The 16568-nt window shown below is 49.5% G+C and overlaps 2 protein-coding genes across 6 annotated transcripts; both read right to left on the reverse strand.

Annotated features, from left to right (window-relative positions):
- Nucleotides 1-348: 348 nt before the first annotated feature.
- SPMAP2L (sperm microtubule associated protein 2 like) lies at nucleotides 349-10221 on the reverse strand. 3 transcript variants are annotated; one of them, XM_065061548.1, is made up of 9 exons: nucleotides 8917-9086; nucleotides 8455-8488; nucleotides 6219-6269; nucleotides 5106-5228; nucleotides 3651-3788; nucleotides 3231-3351; nucleotides 2027-2152; nucleotides 1341-1516; nucleotides 349-747 (listed from the first exon to the last, which is right to left on the reverse strand). In XM_065061548.1, the coding sequence occupies exons 1-9, from the start codon at nucleotides 8960-8962 to the stop codon at nucleotides 633-635; spliced, it is 930 nt and encodes a 309-aa protein (XP_064917620.1). In that variant the 5' UTR covers nucleotides 8963-9086; the 3' UTR covers nucleotides 349-632. The 3 variants fall into 3 exon arrangements, with proteins under 3 accessions (XP_064917620.1, XP_064917621.1, XP_064917622.1); XM_065061549.1 differs by lacking the exons at nucleotides 8455-8488; nucleotides 8917-9086 and adding an exon at nucleotides 10083-10221; XM_065061550.1 differs by lacking the exon at nucleotides 5106-5228.
- ARL9 (ADP ribosylation factor like GTPase 9) lies at nucleotides 9221-16397 on the reverse strand. Of its 3 annotated transcripts, none has more exons than XM_021299082.2 (4): nucleotides 15401-16397; nucleotides 14431-14599; nucleotides 11509-11684; nucleotides 9221-10403 (listed from the first exon to the last, which is right to left on the reverse strand). In XM_021299082.2, exons 2-4 carry the CDS (start codon nucleotides 14444-14446, stop codon nucleotides 10224-10226), a joined length of 372 nt encoding a protein of 123 aa, XP_021154757.1. In that variant the 5' UTR covers nucleotides 14447-14599; nucleotides 15401-16397; the 3' UTR covers nucleotides 9221-10223. The 3 variants fall into 3 exon arrangements, with proteins under 3 accessions (XP_021154757.1, XP_064917624.1, XP_064917625.1); XM_065061552.1 differs by lacking the exon at nucleotides 15401-16397 and adding an exon at nucleotides 14977-15322; XM_065061553.1 differs by lacking the exon at nucleotides 15401-16397 and adding an exon at nucleotides 13218-13292.
- Between the last annotated feature and the right edge of the window lie 171 nt (nucleotides 16398-16568).

Raw genomic sequence — 16568 nt, forward strand, 5'->3', positions numbered from 1 at the left:
TGCATACAAAACAAAGGTCTGGAACTGCCCGTTCTCCTGGCATTTGAGAAAATGGGCCCCAAATCCAAGTCAACTCAACTCACATGCCACCCCATCATTTCCAAGATCAGTACCAAAGCTTTGTACCTTACCAAATCCAGCCCTGGATCTGGAATTTTGCAGTCTTTTGTGTTTCTACTTCTGTCACAAGCACAAAACTTTGAGTGTCACTAAGATCTCTAAACTTTAGCAAAAATTTTGAAACCCAAGCTAGGAGTTGTGTTGCATCAACCTACTACACATCGTTGGCTTTGGTTTGCCACGCTTCTTTATGTGAAAGAACAGTTCCTGTGCTGTCTTCTCCTAGCAGTTGTTTCACTACTTCTTTATTGAAAAAAAAAAAAATAGTGATAAGATAAACTCCAGACATAACCCATCCTAGGGACAGAGTCTTCCCACATTAGGTCAGATTCTGCTCACTTCCCCTGGGGACTATTTTGTTCTCAAGGAATGCCCATGTTCCTGTTGGGTGCTGCCTCTGTGCCATGTTCAACTAGGTTTTCCAGCCACAGCACAGCCTGAAGAGGGTGATGATGTTCCAAGGGGTGATGACAGCAGCCAGCATGAGCAACAGTCTGTGTTTCTGTGGGAGCTCAGCGCTTAATTGGTTGAGCCAGCTCTTTGATCCGAGGAGAACAAATTGCCCTCTTAGCAGTCTCCTTCACAGTGAAGGCATCTGGGTTGAACTGAGCGAAGCTCATAGGAGGCCTGGAGGAGAAAGGACAGAGCTGGTCAGTTCTGATGGGAGCAGGGGAAGCTCTTAAAGCCACCTGCCAGCTGACACACCTCTACCTGGGCCCTGCCTTTCCCTGTCAAGGGAGGACAAAAGCAGTCATGCCTTCGCTGCCATCACCATGACAGCAGTGAGGATCTGCCCCATCCCTCACTGAAGCTGTCACAGCCACTACAGCCAGGGCATTCCCTCACCCTCTGTGAAACATTTCCTGCAGCCCAGGCTGAGGCCAGCTGCATCATGCTGGTCAACATGAATGTGCTGCACTGTGCTACGTGTCAGCTGGTTACTTTTTATAACTGCAATTAATAATTAAGTAATAAATAAGTAATTCCTACTGGAATTAGAAAGTTCCTATTTCTTCTCTTTTTATTCTCCTTCCACATCAAAAATGCTTTTTAAACCACAGTTCATGTAGCATTATCACATCCAGCCATACAAAACCTATGCATTATGGAAGAGCAGTGGCTACATCACAATGGCCAAACCCAGATCAACAAGGTGCCACAGCCTGCACAAAATGGGCTGATAGTTGACCATTCCCCCACAGCAGGGAAGCAGCACCTACCTTTTACAAGGCTGAGCCAGTTCCACAAGCCTTGGTGTGGCCACTGCTTGCTTTGCAGCCTGTGTCACTGGCCACTCAGCACCCCGCATGGGCACAAAGTCAGGATGCAATCTTTTTGCCATAGCCAGCTCAAGGGTCCGAGGGCTTGCAGTTGCCTCCTGAGCAAACTTGGAAACCTGTGGAAGAGTGGGGAGAAAGGTCCTTACAGATGCTCCTGGCATTCAAGGGTGACCAGCCTACAGTTCAGTGTACCCAGGTTCACTGCTGCTGACTATGCACAGACGGGACATGATCCTGTCCACAGTTATGTTTGGCAACAAACAAGCTGTGGAAGAAGAAAACCCCTGCCTGGCCAGTCCCACGACCTGCCCTCTGGTCTCCTCTTACTCTTAGCCCTTTGTCCAACCCATCCTCCAGCCCTAGAAAGCCCTATTAGACACTTGCCCATCTCTCCCCATCCCCACAACAGCAGGCTAAGCACAGGCCTGCCCACCTGCTGGGAACCAGTTCATGCTCTGGGTGGAGGATGAATCCTGCTCTCCAGCCCAGGAAGCAGCTATATCAGCCTCATGGACAGCAGCACAACCAGGGCTGCCATGAAGAGAGTCACCAGTGACTGGGCACCCAGTTCCCTCCTTTCTGCCCAGCGTCCCTGCCATGCACAGTCCCGGGTGATGCTGCCTCACCGGACGGATGACAGCTTCAGGACAGATGTTCTCATAGAAGCTGGATGCCTTCACGACCCGGGGCCCTGCGAGACACTGTAACCGCGAGGACGATCTGGCCAGGACGTTTGTAACCTGTGTTGGCACCTGCATGGGTTCAGAATGGGGGAGGGACGTGCAGACACAGAGCTTCCCCACGGCAGCCCATGGGGATGCACTCCCTCTCCAAAGGGACAAGCACCCAGCACCCTTCCTCTACAGACATGGTCACAAGAAGGAGCACTCTTACTTTCCCAGCACTCATTATTTTTCTTTCATCCAAACTACAAGGTAATCTTGATGCTATTGGGATTTGTATGTCTTCACCAGTATTGCTTTTTTCCCCCACTGTCACCCACTCATAGCCAGGAGAAGCATGCCTGTAATGAGAGCCTGTGTAGCCAGGTAAAAGTGCAGAGAAATTTCTTCCAGAGTAGAGAAATGTTTTTCATATTTATCTTCCAGACTGCATCAAATAATCTCCTTGCTAAGGAGAGATGCTCAGATTTCAGGGTAAAAGTGCTGGTGCAGTTAACTGCATTGCTACAACAAATGTGATTACTGCTCCAGCACACAAGACTTCTTCCTCTGTTTTTCACAGGGTTACTGATGCCAAGGCCCACTCCAGCACAGCCTCCCCTATTTCCCAGCCCAGTGACAGAAGCCAGAAAATTTAGCCTTTGTCATGGAAATGAGTGTAATCTGAGATTGCCCCAAGCCCTTTCACCCCTGCCAAAGCAATGACCCACGTAAAAGGAGCAAGTTTTGAAAAACATCTCTAAATTAGGCTTCTGGCAAAACTCAAAGCATACATAGCATTCGCAGGCTCACCCCCCCTATATACACAGATACGAGCACAGCTGCCCAACTATAAACGGGACTAGGAGCTAAACAGGCCATTCCCACCAGGCTTCTCCACTTTCCCAGGCTGCTTTATCAGGGGATGCAGCCTCAAGGCCTCCCTTGGCTCTCCTGCTATTCTAGACTGCTCCAGCCTGGCTGTTTTCTGTCTCTCAGCAAGGAGATTTTCAAAGACAGCACCTCACTCCAAAGAGGCAGTTTCTCGCAGTAGCTCAGTCTCGAGCAGAAGAAGATAGCTCTCCCTCCCACAGCACACACGGGCATATCCAGGGGCAGGACACAGGACAGTTTGCTGCATCCAAGTCTCATTCAAGCACCTCCTCACCTCTCTGGCCGGCTGGAACTCTGGGTGCAGCATCTTTGGCTGGGCAAGCTTCTGGATCCATGGGGTGGCCTTATAGTTCATTGCAGCTGGTGACACAGGCCACCCAGAGGACTGGCGAAGTCTGGAAGCAGAGAGTCATGGCACCACCACTCACAGATATTCCCCCACACTGGTTAAACCAAACTGCAGCTGGGCTGTTTAGGCCTCATGTGCTGCAGCAGAAGGTAGCTATGTCTTATGGTCACTTCCAGTGTAGAACTCATCCCATGAGAGAGTCCAGAGGTCCTGATCCCCTGGCTCTGCATTTTGCCTTCTGTTATACCCATCCTCTGTTCCCATATTTATTACTTTGAAGCTACACTGATGCTACAAGACCCAAGGGCCTCCTCATAGCACTCTACAGGTTTTCTGGCCTCTCACCTTTGCTGCAGGTAAGCAGGATGGCATTTTTTAGGTTCAGCCAGCTTCAACAGCCGGTCAGAAGGTAAGCCAAAATTCACTAGCAGAGGACGCTCCCAGATGGTTGATTCCCGTCCACAGCTATACAAGAAGAGAGGTCTTGAGGAACAACACAGAAGAGTTAGTAAAAGGCAACTGGCAGATGGTATCCTAAGACTGGTTAAACATCTGTGCCTGCTATATGTACGAAAGCTGGCAACAGTGCACATGGAAAGGCCATGAACAAATAGGCATTTACACTTGAGATTTCCTGACTTCAAAGGTAAATGCTGTTTGCATAGGCAGAATCCTCTTTTAAGCACCCTCAGTGCATTGCTTTCAAAGTCTAGGCCTTTCATTGGACCATGTCAAGAAGCCAATCTACAACACAAACCTGGCAGCATCTCTGTTGTTCAGCTCTGCCAATTTAGAAACCCCTTTGTTGCCATGGCTTAACAGCACCTTATGCTCTTGCAACTCCTTTCATCTTGGGATCTCCCCAGGCTTGCCTAGTGCATGCTTATCCAGCTTTCCATGAGCCAAAGCTGTTGGCAGATGCCTGTCATCACTAGAGAGGTGAGCAGAAAGCAGGAAAGACTGTCAGACAGACACTGTCAATCAGATACAGAAGCTCTCAGGAGGATGAGAGCCCCTGAGTTGTTGACAGTGGCAGAGGAGGGAAAACTACAGACACCAGCATCTTGACAACCCTCAAGGTAGAGGAAAGCCAGGAGTGCAATGCAGTTTTATCTCCATTCTCATGGCTGGGACTTCTTACAGGCTAGCAACCACCATCCTGTCTCCAGAAGAGCTACAGATGAGTTGCATCAAGTAAAGCGGCATCACCCATCTCCACTGAAGCTTATATTTTTTACACCATTTTTCACTCCTATTCCCAAACATGGACTGCTTTGACTGGTTGTTCACCATGCAGGAACAGCAGAGGTTTAACTGAAGGCAAGAGACCTGGATTCCCTCCAGCCAGCAGGATGCTGTGAGATTTCTCTGTTCGTAGCACTTCCTAACTTTTATCCTCAAGATTTAAGCCAGGCCCCAAGAGGATGTGGGGGATCAATAATTGTGTCCAGGTTCCTGGCTGGACTGCATCAGCCCCAGTACAGACTGGGAACACACTAGGGACACACAGTCCATCTGTATGCACAGGTGCGACACATACATGTTTCTATCAAGGCATTCACACATGCACATGATGACTCTGCTTGCAAGTTGAAGCAGAGCTGTTGGCTGGATTTTTGTTGCTGTTGTTACAGCAGAGGAACATGTTCTCATGTGCCAATGGCATGAAGCTCCCTGTGAGGGAGCCGTGGCAGGAGAGGACATGGCTTCTCCCCTTCCCCTGGAGCCAGCACATCCCCCTAATTAGAGAGCACCATCTGAGCTGCATCCTTCCCCAGGATGTGCTACCACGTCACTGACCTGCACTGGTTCCTGCTAAAATCTTTCTTGGGCTTGGCCAGTGCCACTATCCTTGGGGATGGTTGAGCTGTCGCAGCACCCCGTGAGGGGGTCCAGATTGTCTCTTGGTTTCCCCACACAAGCCTGGCAAGAACAGCAAGGGGGTGAAATTTTAGAAACATGCGCAAGTGTCAAATGTACTTGTTGAGGCCATCATTCCCTACCTGGGATGGGACACACAAATAGTCCCTATGGCTCCCCACAGCAGTAAAGTGCTGTTGCCACCCCCTGACCTTCTCTGGCACTGAATTTCCTAACACTCTTGAGGTGGTTGTTGTCAACTCAAAAAGAAAAGAGCCTTCAAGTGATGCATCTGCTTTTGCAGCTTCCAGTGGATGTGCAGAAAGGGTCATTTCATTACATCTCTGAAACCCCTAGGGGAATTTCATGATTGCATTTTTCTTACCTCACCATTACCACCTAACTATACCACAGATATGACAGTAAAAATAAAAATAATGTTATGGTCAGGGTGTGCCATGGAAAGTGGGTGAGGTTTTGCAGCACATTAGTGGTTATTCTCCTGTGCCCAGGGCAAATTTGGAGTTGCTCATCCCCCACTGAGAGAGAGGCCATGGTGGGAAAGGGTACCAGGGTAGTCAGGACAGGGAAATGGGATTGCAGAGCCTTTTTCAAGCACAGTGACACCCATCCAGACAGTGGAAAAGAGATGTTATCAAGAGACCGTTGCCCTGGCTTGTCAAGCCATAGCTTGACCCCATAATGCAGACAGCAACTCTGTTCCTAAAGCTGGATGGTATCCTCCAGGATACAGCAGCCTGTGGCTCTGAGGTCCCTTGTATCACATCACCATCCTACCCTGCAGCACCTCAGTGGGGCAGCTCAGATGGGGCAGCAAAAGCAAGACTCGAGTCAAGCCCAGTTTTTTGATTGAAAACAAGAAAGAGCAAACTGAAGAGAGTCCCTCATACACTGAACATCTCAATCTGTCTTTTTGGAGCTGCTTCTGCTCTTGAGAGGAAAGCAGTAGCAAGACAAAGGCAAAGGGTCTGCAGTGGCCAAGGCCCCATCAGGCCCCAGCCCTCAGGCACGGCTGTCTGGGCACCTCCTTACCTGTGAGCATTTGCACAAGCTGCTGTCTTGGGTTCTGCGAGTTCTCGTATCCTGTCAAGATTGCAGAAAAGGACAAATGAGCCATTAAACATACAGTTAAACCAACAAAGCACAAAGAAGCTACTGCTGTACTCAAAGCCATATAACACACTCTGGAACCCCCATGCTTTTGCCTCCATCCCTTGGGAGAGTGCATTTAAGGGAGCTCTCTCTCCAAGTAACTTTACCTCCATTCAGTCTGCCTGTGGATTTTTGTGCAATCTCTTGGATTACAAAGACACAAATTTTCAGTTCTGCCCTCACTGGAAGGCTCCTTTGTGACACAGCAGGGTGAGAGGGAAGGTACTTTTCTGGTTAATAACACAACATGCAACTCCAGCAGGTAAGAGATAGATGATCTCCCAGCCTACAGGAGCCCAAGTGAACAGAAACACCTGTTATCAACACCCTTGCGGTTTACTAAAAGGCACCATGGAGACAACACTGTTCCTACATGCCTTTAGGAGCATAGATGAAGACATGTTTTTTATTTATAGTTTTATTTCAGTCTGTTTGGCACAGAGTTCTTAGATGCCATAAAGACACATGAATATACATGGTCTGTGCCCTAGTAGCAGCACTGAAAACATTTTTACTGAATATTCACCAGGTTAAAACTTTTCAGAAAGATCAGATATCACTGACTGCTTCTGCTGATCAAATGTCTCAGGCCTGAAATCCAAGTGCCTAGGAGGTGCTTGTGCTTTCTGAGCCTTTGTACAAAGAGCAAGATGAGACGACACCAGTGCCAGAAGTGCATTGCAAAACTCCTGGTGTCACAGACCAAGCCCATAACTACCCCCTGGGGCTGCAGATGCCTGGCCCCAGCCAGCTGGGGAACAACCACACGATGGGGGCACCTGTGGAAGTGTCCCACCATAGAAAAAGCACAGAAGGTGATAGCCTGGGGCATTACTCCCCTGCTTAGTATCACCCAGCAATAAGACAGCATAGCCCTAAAGAGAAGGGACACCAATAGGGAGGGATGTTTGCTGACAGAAAACAATCTGTGCTTTGGGGACACATCTGTGGTTTCTCTGATGGGGCTGATACTCTAGCAAGGCACTGAGCCCCAGCAAACACTTCCCAGAGAGCTCAGCACAACAGAGACCCTTGCAATGGCCAGCTGCTGTTAGAGCATCCCTGCCACATAATCACTGCAAGATGCCTGCTGCTTTATCTCCCTGTCACGCCTAACCACCGGTCACAACATTGCAAACATGGCTCCCACTGACATCCCACAGAGGGAACCAGCTGCCTGTGGGACTTTGGCTCCCTGCCACCCGTTCAAGACGGGACAAGCTCAGTAACGCAGCCATCATTTCAGGAGCCAAAAACCAGTTTTGGCTGTTCATTCCCAGGCAGCTCCCCAGAGGCTCATCCTTACAAAGGTGCAAGGGGGTGAAGGATAACCCCACAGAGGTCCCCTCAGCCTAGCTGCATGGCAGAGCTGGCACCACCTCTGTAGGCAGGCTCATCGCTTTTCCTCCATTGCTGGTACACTACACAGATACAGACAAATCCCTCACAAATTGCAAGTGGCCTCAGTGCCCCGCACCACTGGGTTGGACACTGCTGTGAAAAGCTTGCATTGCCAAGGGACAAGTCACACATATGTCCAAATCAGGTCCCTCAAGTCACTCAAAAATTGTTAAGTGTTATTTTTCTGCCAGTTACCAAAACAAAAACAAAAACAAACAAACAAACCCCACAAACATATTTTCTACTTTTTTATCATAGCAAAAGCTCTGGACAGACAGGCATCCCCACAGAGGACAAATCAGCAGCTCTGCAACTTGAAGGAGTTAAGCCAGCTCATTGACAAGGGGACAGCCCCAGGGGAGCCTTTGTCATTTGGTCCCCCTCACGCTTCCTATCAGGGAAAACAAGGCCTTGCTGCAGCCAGACACAGGAACACGTCCCCTGCGCTGCCTGAGCTCACAGAGACTCATTGCTTAAGGGGGATCAACTCCCCCTGAGATCAACTCCTTGTAAAGCAAAAGCTGACAGCTTCCCTTCTGAAGGGGCAGGACAGTCAGACATTGCTTGTCATGAGAATCAGGGGAAAGGACAAAAACAGGCATCCTTTCCTTTGTGTGTTTATCACAGTGTCACCTGCTGGGTGTAAATCCCCAAGCAAGCCCTCCCCAAGGGACATAGGGCACATCCTGGACACCCACCCAGGAGGGTTTCTCACCTGTCATATGAGTGTGCACACAAGTAACAAGAAACTGTAAAGACAAGAAAAGGTTAATTTAAAAGCTTGGCAACGCCTGCAGCCTGGGCTGCAAAACAATCAGAAAGCAGGTGTGGTTTGTGCAACTCCTTGGGATACAACTGCTTGGCAGGTATTTGTACTATTATTCGCAATGCACACGAAGTGCTGCTTTCCGGGGGTGCTGGCAGCCGCCAGGGATGCAGGACGGAGCACCCCCGGCACCGAGTCCCCTCACCAGCATCTTCCTCCTGCGACGACCTGCGAGCTCTGACATCCTGAGAGTCTCAGGGGAGAAGCGGCTGTACGGAACTTGGACTCTGCCGCAGTACAGAACAACCCGCCGCGTTTTAAAGCGGGGGACGGGAAAACCAAACGTGCGGGGACACATGCGCAGGCCCCGTCCCTCCCTCCTCAGGCCTCCCCCGCCCCGTGCCCACGCACCGCCCCGCGGCCCAGACGCCGCCATGAGGTGCGCTCCCGTCGCCATGGCAACGGCGGCGCCCGCGGCCTCCCCGCTCCGCAGCGACGCGACGCAAACGGAACCGCTGCCGAGGCCTCCGCTCCACCGGAGAGCGAGAACCCGGCTGCCAGCGGCAGGCCCAGCCCCGGCGTACGGATCTGGGCAGCCGGCCTCCACAGAAGGGTGAGAAGAGCCGTTTAAGAGCAGCCGGTGGCTGCCCAAGAAAGGCCTGCAGGGTCCGCTGCTGCAGCTCCTTCTTCTGGTAAATGAAACCCAGACCACTGGTTTAGGGTAAAATTGTCTACTTTATGCGTTCGTTCCAAAGGGCAAAACTGTAAAACCCTCATACAATAAAAGCAGTTGTAAACCAGGTCCTTCACAGAAGTGCTCGGATCCCGGCTCACATTCTTGGAGTACAATTACGAGGACACGGGGAGAGTGATGATCCTCAGCAACTTGTCTTGAAATCACTTTCAAAAACCAGAAATCAAACAGAAATCATTTTCAAAAAACAACAAGTTTTTCACATGTAAGAGTGCTTACTTGAGGACAACCTGGCCTAAACCAAAATAAGCCGCTTATCCTAATGGAGGAGTTTCCTAACTTTGATACCAATTTAACTTAAATGCTTTCAGTCACTACCTTAAATTACAGTTTTGGTTTTTCTCCCCGTAGCCAAGAAAACAATGTCTTACTGCTTTCATTTTCTTGTCCTTACCCACCAAAGAAGTAGTAACCAATCCAGTTTCCAGAGATCACTAATGTGCCACTCTCTTAAAAACTGGCTCAAATACAGTGACAACAAAAACAATCACTGTCAAAAATACTAGTCGCAGCCCTTAAATTTCTGACACTCAAGGAGTGAGGTCTCATTTTTAACAGAACAACACTGTTAATAAGGTTCTGTAACACCTGTGGAGTAAACATATTTCAATTTAAGCCTGAGACATCAAGACAGGTTAAATTCATTGCATACAACTTTGTTCCACTGAAGTCAATGTTTGATTCCTGCTTGGCAAGAAGCCATCTAAGCCATATACTCCCTTAATTCTGCTGTCTGAGAGACTAATTTTCCCCTAGTAACAGGCTAGAAAATAGACTACTTTTCAAATGCATTTTAAAACCACTATAAATTAGATATTCTTACCAACTAGGCATCATTTTCAGAGGAATTCCACACCCACAAGGAAAAGATATCTGTACATCTCAGTCACCACGCAGCAAACTGACCATATGCTAACACCTCATCTCCCTCAGCTGCAAATATCATGTTGTAGGAAAGGAGATGTCACTGTGCTTCCAGAACCAGCTGCGCTATCAGCTCTTTGGCATCCTTCATGCTGGAGGAGATCTCGGAGCCATCCTCTGCCACGTGGGTACCGATCAAGAACATCTTCCTCTTGTCCCCAATATCAGACAGTGCCAGAGCATCGTGGATATCGGTGATGCAATATGCACCTTCAAGGTCCTGATACAAAAAACCAAAATGAGCCTGTTAGTTGCATGAGGTAGTGGCACCATTCCTGCTTTGAGCCATTGCCTTTGTCCAGGGAGAAGGGTCTCAAGGCTCTGCAGGCACCAGTCTTATGTATCTTCTATGAGATCAAGTTCCCATGCCCTAAAATACTTGGAGGAAAAAAAACATTATTATCCTTAAACTAATTTATTCCCAAAGAAATATGGGTACAGCTCTGTTTCTAATAATCCCAGTGTTTCTGATAACCTGTACAAGGCAGACAAAAGTCTTACTGGCTCAAGACCCTAGGCATCCAGCAGAGTCATAAGAAGAGGTCAAACGTGCAACAGTCAGTCCCAGCATACCTTCTCAGCCACCAGCGCTTCTGACTCTGGGACAGAATCAGTAGCAGCATTTGTATTTGATGAAGCCAAAGCCTGTGCTTTGTGTTAGAGAGTAACGCAAACGACTACTAGTAACATGCTTAAGTTACTAGCAATTGAGGAGGTAACAATGTAGAGCAAATCAAGCACACAGCCCTCAGAAAATCAAATCTGGGCTTAAAAACCCTGGGCTGTTCTGTTCTTGAACTGTGAAATAGGCAAATTCTACTTCAGGTACAGCACCAGTCACTGGCATTTTCACAAAGATCTTGGGAGAAAGCACTGCCTTGTGAAAAAAGCTTACCTCATCCTTCAGTAGCAGCAGCCTTACACAAGCAACCAATCAGACAATGTGAACACAAACAACAGTGCTTCACTTGGTGGCTGCTTACTAAGTAAAGTGGCACTTCTAGACACATTCAGAACAGAAACCTAACTCCAGGTCTAACTGTGGTCTCCCTTACAGCTGTCAAACCCTGCAACTCTACAGTTTTCAGCATTATTTCCACCCACAGCTTCAATCACACTGTCTCCAAGCACAGGAGCCACATCTTGCAGATCCAAAACTCGACTTCAGATAATTTTCTTTTGTGGTCAACAAGGTGTCCCAGAAGGACCCCCAGCTCCCAGTCACACAGCCTCCTTTTAAGGCATGAAGCCTCCTTTGCAAGGCTTTGTTGCTGTTTTCAGACCCGCTGCCAGGCCCAGCTCAGCTACCAGCAGGGAACTCTTACCTGCTTGTTGGCCAGAACCACCACTGGCAGGGTGGAGTTGTTCTGAATCATTTGATGAAGCAGCTGTTTCGCCACAGGCAGTCGGGCATGATCTGCAGAGTCCACGACATAGATCAGCAACAGCACTTTGGGCAGGTACATCTTCCAGTACGAACGCAGACATTCACTGCCCCCGACTGGAAGAGAAGACAGCACCACAAGATTCACCAAGTGATCCAGGCAGCACTGCTCCTAGAGGTGCAGACGACAGGCCCTGGGCCGAAAGACCAAGGTACTTGGGTTACCAAAAACTCAAAAGGATTTGGTTACTGTATATGAGACTGGAAATAGCTTTATTTTCCCCAGTCAAGTCCCATACAGGTATGTGTGTATGTTCTGAGGAAAAAAAAGAAATACATTTTAAGCTATTATTTTTAGAGAATTCTGGGTTCAGTTTCTTTATAGTTGCTTTCTGCTCTGTTGGTTCTCGCTCTTAAGCTAGTAGGGAGATTAGGTTCAGTGTCCATAAACACCATGTGACCTACCACCACATACACACCTCATCTTAAGACAAAGCAGACCTACAGTTTCCAAATAAGAAATTTAGCTCTGAGGTGGGAAGAGCTCTGATCAGTTTTGTATGACACTAGGGACTAGTTCAAAACTCTCGCAGCTTTCATACTGTCAAAAACCAGAGGTGATTAGGAAGAGAGAAAAATCAAGTCCCAGCAGACTCTTCAGGCATTCCTTAGGTGATGGGAGAAATCCTTGCACAGGACAAATTTCTACCTGACTCCTTCTCTGCTGGATACAGAAGAAAGCTGTCCACCTTCAAAACTAGGTCTTATAATAGTTCTGTGCTGAAAGCATATGCAGCAAGGTGCCCCATCCGGGAACAAAAATAATGTGTTAGTTTGCTGAGTTTGATAGGAACAAGAGTAGCAACAGTATATTAAGTATTTCAAATGTGTTTACAGTTCTCCAGGTCTTCTCCTAGGTACACTGCAGAACAACTCGCTCAAGAGTAGTAAAGTACTGGGTGAGTCCCCCAAATGCAGCAAGTTTTCATAGCAATGTTCCTATAATTGTCTCCTGCCTGGTATAGAAGCTGTTTTCAAAACTGACTTGCTAGTCAGCCATCTTTTACTGCCCTCAGTGACTTGGGTCTGTTTCAAAGCAATTTTGCTTTCACGAAGGCAGAACGTAGTTTCCAGAATGTAAAAAAGGAGGCAACATTTCCCATTAGAGCGTGCCTGGTCTCCTTCAAGAGCCCCAGCATATCTGCAGGCAGAACTGCAAGTATGACACTGTCAAAAGGAGCCAAAGGGCTGTGACTGACACGTCACACTTGGGGCAGATGCCTCAGGTTCTGTATGGTGACGTTGTGTGGGCTCATCAGTGTTCCCTCTGTTAAATGCATTCATGCACAGCATAACCCAGGGGTCAGCAACCTCGCAGAGAACATTTTTATTTCCCAAACCAGTAGGAACTCAGCAGAAACCAGGAGCTCCTACCCCTCGCAGAGGCAAGATGTTACCCACTTATCTATACCATGGTACAAAGAAAAAGACAGAATAGTTTTCTGTCTATCTAAAGCCAGTAAAATAAAAACCCTGCTGTCTGCTGATCATCTTGTGCCTTGTGATCACAGCACAGGCTGCTAACCCCTGGGCTAGGAGACGGTACAGACTGGTTCAGTAACCAGATTAGAGAGCCACGCACGGATTTACCTGGCTGAAACTGGCCTGAGACATTTCATTTCCCATGGGTCATATCGCAGCCATCACATCTCAGTCACTACCAACCTGGACCAGAGAGGGAAGGACGACTCAGAAACAATAGGTTCTGCTGTGGGGTGCACTGCGCCCAGGCCATCCCTGAGCAAAAGCAGAGATACTGCACGTTTCTCTAGGCTCTGCTGCGCAAAGCACCTCCCAGTAGGTAACACAGGTGTCTCACACCTACTAGGAGAGAGGCACAGACCACAATCATCTCTGGAGAGATTATTTTCCTAAGACACAACAGAGATTCGTACAGCAGTAGGACTGGGAATGAAACTCGGCCTTAGTGGCCTCATCCTCACATCCTGAAGACTTACCTGGGAACAGCACAACACCTTTAGGCCTGCTGACAAAGGTATGGAGGCATCTATGGGCTAGCTAGCTGCCAACTGAGCCAGTTGAGCACTGGTACAGCACAGTGCAAAAATAGCAGGAGGCAAAGGGCTAAAGGGCTGCTTCTGTCTCCACAGAGGGCTGGCACCGATGAGGCTGGGATGTCAGCTCTCTGCACCAGGGAGTGACCTGACTCCAGGGCCTCTACCTTATCCATCAGCTAGCTGCACCTAGAACAGCTCCGACACCCCAAAAACATCACAAGAGGTGCTCTCTGCAGGCAAGAACAATACCCAAAGATCAGTGCTAAGGACACACAAAAAAATTAGTGAAAACCTACAGACATGCAAAAGCCATTAAAGACTAGAAAATACCACTTGTGAGGTTTTTGAATAAAAACTGTACAAAGCTTTTTTCTTCCCCATCTCTTCTTCCACCTGATTATTTATTCCTCTTCTGCTCTTGCCCTTTGCCAGGTATGAGCACCAAGGAGAAGCTGTACAACACATAACAGCTACGGACCAGGGCCTACTGGGGACACCTCTGCTTTGGGCTGGTTTCACACAATCAGGCTTGTTAGCCTTCTCTCGCCGGGAGCAGAACTCCCTGGAGGACAGGCCTGAACAAACACAGATGCCCTCTAACACAAGTGTATCACCTCCTTCAAGAAGTGGGGTGGGAGAGCAGAATCCACAAGGAAAAACTAATCACAACTTCACATTATCAGAGCAGGCATGAAGGAATACGGAGGCTTTAAAATAAGGGCCTGATCCCAAGGGCACAGGATAGTAGCTTATTTTACATTCCGTACTAAAACGGGTTCACTCACTCTCCAAGAACTCCATCTGGGACTCTCCGGTGCTGACGCAGACAGCGTTGAAGCCCTCGGTGGGAGCCAGGCTGCGCTTGACGTGGTTAGTTGCCAGGCAGTGGAGAACGCTGGTCTTCCCAGCCCCATCCAGGCCCAGCACCAGTATCTGCTTGCTGTGTCCTTTACCCTGCAATACCGCGACAGCACACTCAGGCAGGGACACGTGCAAAGTTTCGCAGGGGTGGGGGAAAGAAGGGGTAACTGGGTCTGGGGGGAACAGCAAACGCCATTTCACGGTGAAGAGGGAGCAGGTGCCTGCTGGGCAGGCCAGGCGGAAGGAAGCCGGGGACACCCGCCAGCCCCGGCCCGACCGCACGCAGCTGCGGGGGAGAGCGCGAAGAGCGGCCGCGGCCCCGGCTGTCCGCCCCGGCCTCAGGCCCCGCCGGGGGGCCCGCTCGCTCCGAGGTGGCCGGGGGCGGCGCGGCCCGCCAGAGGCCCAGGGCGGCCTCGCTGCCGCTCGCCGATCCTGCGGCCTCACCCGCCGCCCCCCCCCGGCTCCGGTACCTGATCGCCGGCGCCCAGAGCGGCAGCAGGGCAAGCAGCCGGCAGTGCGGCCCGTCTCCGCAGGCGGGCCCAGGCCCAGGCCGCGCCGCCCGCGGCGGCCAGCGCTGTCCCGCACAGCACGGCGAGCCGCAGGCGGGTGTCCATGGCCGGCCCGCACCGGCCCGCTGCGCGGCCGGACACACGCACAGCCCGACACACCGAGAGCCCGCCCTGCAGCCCCAGTCGGCCGCACAGCTGCCCCGGCAGCCCTCAGTGCACGGCTCCCTCCCCCGGCTGCCGGGTGCTGTCAGGCCGAGAACGCCCTAGTGCCAATGAAGCAGAGCCAGCCGTTTCGCACTCGGCTTTTCTGTTAAAGGCAGCCTTTCCCCACAGCGGCCGCTGCCCTCCCCCGCCACAACGAGATTTGCTCCCAGCTTGCTTCTACCTGGGCAACTATATCGGGGAAGACAGCCAGGTCAAGACTTGAGCAGTGGTACAAGGTAGCATTTCCATCTGGTCAGTTTCAGCCAGGTTTCACCAGAGACCCATAGAAGGCAGAGTCTGGTTCTCCTCCAGATCACCCTCCGGAAACTGTATCACTGCAGGATAGCACTCACCGTCCTGTACTCACCAGCTGCTGGCTAAGAGGGGGCACATCACCCAGACACGCCATTTACAACAATCCTTTCTATTCAGCACACATTTGGCAGCAAGTGACTCTGCCAGGCATTCATAAAGCTGTTTTCTCTATCCTGTGTTCCTTCTCAGAGCACAACACATATTCAGGCCCCTACCAGATGCACCCATTGTACAGTCAAAGTAATAAAGACTGGATTCTTCCTGGTACATTTTTATTCCACGGGGACTGAGGTGTTGGGTTTTGGGGTTTGTCTGGCTTTGTTTTTTAAGCTACTGTAACATTTCCCTTGCTCCTCACCTCTTCAGGCCTGTAAATTGAGAAAAAAGCTTTTGCCTTTTGGGTTGACATCTGACAGCTCTCCCCAAAATGCTATTTCTATCCACTGAAAGTCTACATATGGAAAAATGTTTTTGCTATATTCAGATAAAACCAGAAGTTTCAAGAGATTTGGGGGATACCTGTGGGGTGCTAGGATCTTCCATCTCACCACCAGCTTCCACTGGACAAGGGCAATGCAGCCCACCACCACAACCCACCACTTTGTTTTAGCTCACTCTGGTTTTGCCAAGCCCACTAGAATAAAGCAGCTGGCTTGTAGAAAAGGGGACACTAAATCAGCCTCACCATGCTTTTTCCTAACAGTCTTTTTCTCCCTCTTCAGATTATCTTCTGTGTAATCTGTGCTGTTTGGTGGTCAATAACTGGGATGAGACACAAAACACAGTGCTTGCATCATGCATAAAGACATTGTCAGACAAATCTGTTAAAGACCTTAACTAACATACACAGGAGGAACACAAAACTACATTTCAATAAGTTCTTGGTTATTCCACATCTTTTAAATGTTTGGCAACATAGACGGATTTCTTTTTAGGGGCTGCATTTGAGTTTGATGGCAAAGCCTTAAGTCACAATGGGGAAAAGTGTGAGGAAGGCAACTTGGTGAGCAGACACATGGTGCCTACACCAGCCC

This window comes from Columba livia, chromosome 4, assembly GCF_036013475.1.
Source record: "Columba livia isolate bColLiv1 breed racing homer chromosome 4, bColLiv1.pat.W.v2, whole genome shotgun sequence".
NCBI classification, from domain to species: domain Eukaryota; kingdom Metazoa; phylum Chordata; class Aves; order Columbiformes; family Columbidae; genus Columba; species Columba livia.

Excerpts from the sequence above, each read along its gene's own strand:
- SPMAP2L (XM_065061548.1), bottom strand. The coding sequence starts at position 8,962 with ATGGCGACGGGAGCGCACCTCATGGCGGCGTCTGGGCCGCGGGGCG. Across the intron at positions 3,789-5,105 it reads TTTAGCAGGAACCAGTGCAG|ACCTCTCTTCTTGTATAGCT; the intron begins GTCAGTGACGTG and ends TTGTTCCTCAAG. Across the intron at positions 1,517-2,026 it reads CTGAAGCTGTCATCCGTCCG|GTTTCCAAGTTTGCTCAGGA; the intron begins GTGAGGCAGCAT and ends ACTCTTCCACAG.
- ARL9 (XM_065061552.1), bottom strand. The coding sequence starts at position 15,120 with ATGGACACCCGCCTGCGGCTCGCCGTGCTGTGCGGGACAGCGCTGGCC. Across the intron at positions 14,600-14,976 it reads CTCTGGGCGCCGGCGATCAG|GGTAAAGGACACAGCAAGCA; the intron begins GTACCGGAGCCG and ends GCGGTATTGCAG. Across the intron at positions 10,404-11,508 it reads TGGTTCTGGCCAACAAGCAG|GACCTTGAAGGTGCATATTG; the intron begins GTAAGAGTTCCC and ends TTTTTGTATCAG.